At 44.9% G+C, this 6,141-nt stretch overlaps 1 protein-coding gene across 1 annotated transcript in view; it reads right to left on the bottom strand.

Moving 5' to 3' along the window:
• nop14 (NOP14 nucleolar protein homolog (yeast)) overlaps nt 1-2,421 on the bottom strand; it is a 14,213-nt gene extending 11,792 nt beyond the window's left edge. Inside the window, exon 1 of the mRNA XM_059525719.1 lies at nt 2,062-2,421. Coding sequence (XP_059381702.1) covers nt 2,062-2,250 — 189 coding nt within the window. The 5' untranslated portion in view covers nt 2,251-2,421. The remainder of the gene's footprint in view (nt 1-2,061) is intronic.
• Nucleotides 2,422-6,141: the final 3,720 nt, after the last annotated feature.

Raw genomic sequence — 6,141 nt, 5'->3', positions numbered from 1 at the left:
TTTATTTGATCCAAAACACAGCAAAACTATTTTTATAATTCCTATTAAATAAGCATAATTACATGCAAGTAACCCTAAATCAAACCCTAACCACATAGTGAGTACATGTAGCACATTAATATTAGCAGTGCTTAAATGTATAAAGTGTGACCCAGGTGTTGGGCAGATGGTGAAGGCTTGAGCTCCGTCTGTATGTCCCAGAACTTTTGATCCAAACTTACTCCCTGACTCTTTTTTATATATATACCCTGTGAACAGAACTCAACAAAAATACATCCGACTCATGAAACCCACTACGACAAACCGAGGAAGTGTGTCAGCCGGAGGACACGACTCGTCTCGACCGACAGCACCAAGCGGAAAGACCGTTTTCTCCGCTCAAAACCCAACCTAATCCCAAAAAGAAGGATTTGGTGTCGGAAGAAAGTCTAAGTGCTATCCTGGACGCAATAAAACAACTTACAAACCAAATTTTCTATTCAGTTTGGCAAATCCTTTAATAAAAGTAACAGAAACTGAGCTAATTATCGCTCCTTTAAATGTGTTTGGTAAACCCTTAATTATAAGCCAAGTAGCGGACGATACAACGGTTTTTATGAAACCTTTAACAGAGGTCCCAAAGATAATAAAAACCATTGATACTTTTTCCAAAGCCTCAGGACTCAAACTCAACCTAAACAAATGTGAACTAATGCCAATCCATCATTCGATTTCATAAACGGAACCTGGAAAATAAAGTGGTTAAAGTCCCTTTTAAGAAATGAACATTTTTGGTTTCATATTCCTAGAGAAATTTTTAAGAAATTAGGTGGGGTTGATATGTTATTAAGATGTGACTTCACCATTCAAAAATGACCTATTAAGCTATCCCTTTTTCACCAGCAAGTGCTTTTATATTGGAAGATGATTAAAAACTAATCAATTTACAATAAGGAATTCATGGATAAAGACATCTGGTCTGTGATTCACTTTATTGATGGAGAAGGTTGTATAATGTCCAATGAAAATTTTTGTTTGAAACACAACTTAAATATTTGCCCGAAATTATTCCATTCTATTACTAAAGCAATTCCTGCCTCCATTCTGGGCCTAATTAAGGGAAACCTTCTAAACTCTGTGACTGTCACTCCCTGTCTTCCACGTCTTTTAGTGGGCGGTAGTGACTTTGCATCTACCAAATTCCCCAATAAAACAATCAGAAGTCTTTTAATGAAATCTCCTATCCAATGTTTTCCTTCCGAAGCTCCATAGCTAACTTCTCTTCAAAGGACATTATACACTCTCTAAGAACCAAATATCTTAAATTCCCCATCTCTCCAAAATCTAAAGAAATGCATTTTAAAATTTTAGATGGTATATATATCCTTCAAATGAATTTCTACATCTGCGATTTGGCTTTGACAGAAATAGCTGTGTTTTTTGTAAAGGTATAGACACCACAGAACACTTATTCTTCCAGTGTCCTTTCATAGATGCTTTGTGGACTGACATTCATGACTGGCTCCATTCTAATATCCCACTAGATCTCTTTACTCAGAATGATATTTGTGGCATTACCTTACAAAACAATGATTTAGATTTTTTGATTAACAATGTCCTGATTCTTTGTATATTTTACATACATAAATGTAAATATAGGTCGGTAAATCCTACGTTTTCTGTTTTTCACGATTTAATTTCCTTTACTAGAGCCTTAAAGAGAATGAAATGCAAATATGCAATTAAACTTGATAATTTAATTGAAAGATACGATTTGCTGAACAAGCCCTAGCCCCTAGAATGTTTCTTACAATGTTTTCTGACAATGTTCTTTATGATTGTTAAAAGATGCACTATTTTTGTTTTGTCTTTTATTTGTTGCACCCGTTCTGTTTCAAGGAATACTACTGAAACTTCATGCCACTTTGTTTTGTAAATGGAACTTTGTCAATAAAGTAAAAAATAAAAAATAAATAAAGTGTGACTCAAGAGAATAATGTAGCGGTGCAGTGACGTCATCAGACGACAGTGTTTCCTCAAGAACAGTAAACGGCCACAAACACAAACATTAGCGTGTTTTACCTTCTGAATGGCTCTGGATCTGGAGACCCCCGGCAGACCCACGTCGTGTTTACTCTTGCGGCCCAAAACATCGAACTTCTTTCGATTTATCTTCACCTCGAACGGGTTTTTCTGGATCTCCGGAGCCGCTTTAGACTTGCGGACTTTATCGGACAAACCGCGGCTGAACGTCTGCTGCTTCCTCATCATTAAACGCTCTGATCAGACACTAAGGAGAAGACCGATGTAATAATTCACTCACATAATCATAGTCGTTAAACCTAGCGTTGAATCCCGACAGCGTTTCATCCGTTCATCCTCACAAACTCACGCTGCGCGCACGCGACAGAAACACACGCGGAGCACGGCGCTGATTGGATGATGATCGCCTCCTGCGGCCCGGAGAGGAACTGCACTCAAAACACGAATACGCTTGTTAAGTCTGACGCCACGTAGCAGCGCTTCCGTGTCCAAACGCTCTATCAGTTACCACGAGAAAACAACAAAAATATATACTCTGCTAATATAAACTCACAATGTGATAGAATACTAGAGAAAAAGTTATAATCTTAAACTTTAACTCCATACCGAAGTCCTAGATAGCCAGACAATGAAAATATAAATATAAAAAATATATATATAAATTATTTGTGTTTGGGACGCTGTGAGCACGGAGACTGTAGTGTATACCGTAAGTTTGAAAGCGTTTAGCTTAAATTATTAATATGAATAAACAATGCTCATAAACGGCTGCTGAGGTCGTATTCTCAAGTGAAGCGAGTTGAGGTTTGGACCCGGAAACATATTTTGAATGTGATGTCAGTTTTATATATATAATTTTTTTGTTCTTATTTAGAATTAGATGTATTTTTCACCAAGTTTCAAGTTTGTTTTAATTATATAACACATTTGAAAACAGCAAGCATGGCCTACCAAAGTGCTGAACAAAGACATAGAACACATCACAACCCATAGATTCATGCAATACATTAAAAGCCAAAGGAAAAAAAATAGGTTTTAAGAGATGATTTAAAATCATTTAAAGACTTTGCCGATCTGATATAGGCTGGAAGGCTGTTCCACTGCTTAGGAACTAATAACCGCATGTATTTGTTCATTAAATTTTAGACTCTGATCCCAGAACACATCTAGGTTCTTAATACAGGAAGAAGTAAAAGGAGCAAGGTAGTCCAGTTCGAAACTTCTGCTTCCTGAATTTTCACTGGGGCCAAAGACTATAACCTTGGATTTTGATTCATTCAGAAATACATTTTTTTTTTGAAAGAACCATGTTTTCACTTCATCCAGGCATGCAGAAAGAGATTCTAGAGCAGCATGTTTATTTACATTCAAAGGTAGATAAATTTGGGTATCATCTGTCTAGCAGTAAAATTATACACAATGCTTTCTGAAAATAGAGCCCAAAGGAAGTAAATACAAAGAAAAAAGAATGGGTGCAAGAATAGAGCCATGTGGCACTCCACAGGAAACTGTAGCAGGTAACAAAGAAAAATGACCTAATCTGACAGAGAAACAGGACCGTCTCCTCCTGAGGAGTCAGCTACAGAACAGGACCGTCTCCTCCTGAGGAGTCAGCTACAGAACAGGACCGTCTCCTCCTGAGGAATCAGCTACAGAACAGCACCGTCTCCTCCTGAGGAGTCAGCTACAGAACAGGACCGTCTCCTCCTGAGGAGTCAGCTAAAGAACAGGACCGTCTCCTCCTGAGGAGTCAGCTAAAGCACAGGACCGTCTCCTCCTGAGGAGTCAGCTTCTGAACAGGACCGTCTCCTCCTGAGGAGTCAGCTTCAGAACAGGACTGTCTCCTCCTGAGGAGTCAGCTACAGAACAGGACCGTCTCCTCCTGAGGAGTCAGCTAAAGCACAGGACCGTCTCCTCCTAAGGAGTCAGCTTCTGAACAGGACCGTCTCCTCCTGAAGAGTCAGCTTCAGAACAGGACTGTCTCCTCCTGAGGAGTCAACAACGGAACAGGACCGTCTCCTCCTGAGGAGTCAGCTACAGAACAGGACCGTCTCCTCCTGAGGAGTCAGCTACAGAAAAGGACCGTCTCCTCCTGAGGAGTCAGCTACAGCACAGCACCGTCTCCTCCTGAGGAGTCAGCAATGGAACAGGACCGTCTCTTCCTGAGGAGTCAGCTACAGAACAGGACCATCTCCTCCTGAGGAGTCAGCTACGGAACAGGACCGTCTCCTCCTGAGGAGTCAGCTACGGAACAGGACCGTCTCCTCCTGAGGAGTCAGCTACGGAACAGGACTGTCTCCTCCTGAGGAGTCAGCTACAGAACAGGACCGTCTCCTCCTGAGGAGTCAGCTACAGCACAGCACCGTCTCCTCCTGAGGAGTCAGCAATGGAACAGGACCGTCTCTTCCTGAGGAGTCAGCTACAGAACAGGACCATCTCCTCCTGAGTAGTCAGCTACGGAACAGGACCGTCTCCTCCTGAGGAGTCAGCTACGGAACAGGACCGTCTCCTCCTGAGGAGTCAGCTACGGAACAGGACCGTCTCCTCCTGAGGAGTAAGCAACGGAACAGGACCGTCTCTTCCTGAGGAGTCAGCTACAGAACAGGACTGTCTCCTCCTGAGGAGTCAGCAACGGAACAGGACCGTCTCCTCCTGAAGAGTCAGCTACAGAACAGGACCGTCTCCTCCTGAGGAGTCAGCAACGGAACAGGACCGTCTCTTCCTGAGGAGTCAGCTACAGAACAGGACCTTCTCCTCCTGAAGAGTCAACAACGGAACAGGACCGTCTCCTCCTGAAGAGTCAGCAACGGAACAGGACCGTCTCTTCCGGAGCAGTCAGCTACAGAACAGGACCATCTCCTCCTGAAGAGTCAGCAACAGAACAGGACCGTCTCCTCCTGAGGAGTCAGCAACGGAACAGGACCGTCTCCTCCTGAGGAGTCAGTAACGGAACAGGACCGTCTCCTCCTGAGGAGTCAGCTATGGAACAGGACCGTCTCCTCCTGAGGAGTCAGCAACGGAACAGGACCGTCTCTTCATGAGGAGTCAGCTACGGAACAGGACCATCTCCTCCTGAGAAGTCAGCTACGGAACAGGACCGTCTCTTCCTGAAGAGTCAGCAACGGAACAGGACCGTCTCCTCCTGAGGAGTCAGCTACGGAACAGGACCGTCTCCTCCTGAGGAGTCAGCAACGGAACAGGACCGTCTCTTCCTGAAGAGTCAGCTACGGAATAGGACCGTCTCCTCCTGAGGAGTCAGCTATGGAACAGGACATTCTCCTCCTGAGGAGTCAGCTACGGAACAGGACCATGTCCTCCTGAAGAGTCAGCAACGGAACAGGAACGTCTCTTCCGGAGCAGTCAGCTACAGAACAGGATCATCTCCTCCTGAAGAGTCAGCAACAGAACAGGACCGTCTCCTCCTGAGGAGTCAGCAACGGAACAGGACCGTCTCCTCCTGAGGAGTCAGTAACGGAGCAGGACCGTCTCCTCCAGAGGAGTCAGCTACGGAACAGGACCGTCTCTTCCTGAGGAGTCAGCAACGGAACAGGACCGTCTCTTCATGAGGAGTCAGCTACGGAACAGGGCCATCTCCTCCTGAGGAGTCAGCAATGGAACAGGACCGTCTCTTCCTGAAGAGTCAGCTACGGAACAGGACCGTCTCCTCCTGAAGAGTCAACAACGGAACAGGACCGTCTCCTCCTGAAGAGTCAGCAACGGAACAGGACCGTCTCTTCCGGAGCAGTCAGCTACAGAACAGGACCATCTCCTCCTGAAGAGTCAGCAACAGAACAGGACCGTCTCCTCCTGAGGAGTCAGCAACGGAACAGGACCGTCTCCTCCTGAGGAGGCAGTAACGGAACAGGACCGTCTCCTCCTGAGGAGTCAGCTACGGAACAGGTCCGTCTCCTCCTGAGGAGTCAGCAACTGAACAGGACCGTCTCTTCATGAGGAGTCAGCTACGGAACAGGACCATCTCCTCCTGAGGAGTCAGCAACGGAACAGGACCGTCTCTTCCTGAAGAGTCAGCTACGGAACAGGACCGTCTCCTCCTGAGGAGTCAGCTACGGAACAGGACCGTCTCCTCCTGAGGAGTCAGTAACGGAGCAGGACCGTCTC

Source organism: Carassius carassius, chromosome 36, assembly GCF_963082965.1.
Source record: "Carassius carassius chromosome 36, fCarCar2.1, whole genome shotgun sequence".
Taxonomy (NCBI): Eukaryota; Metazoa; Chordata; class Actinopteri; order Cypriniformes; family Cyprinidae; genus Carassius; species Carassius carassius.
The sequence above is the reverse complement of the archived record's forward strand: the minus strand, read 5'-3'. Positions and strand labels throughout refer to the sequence as shown.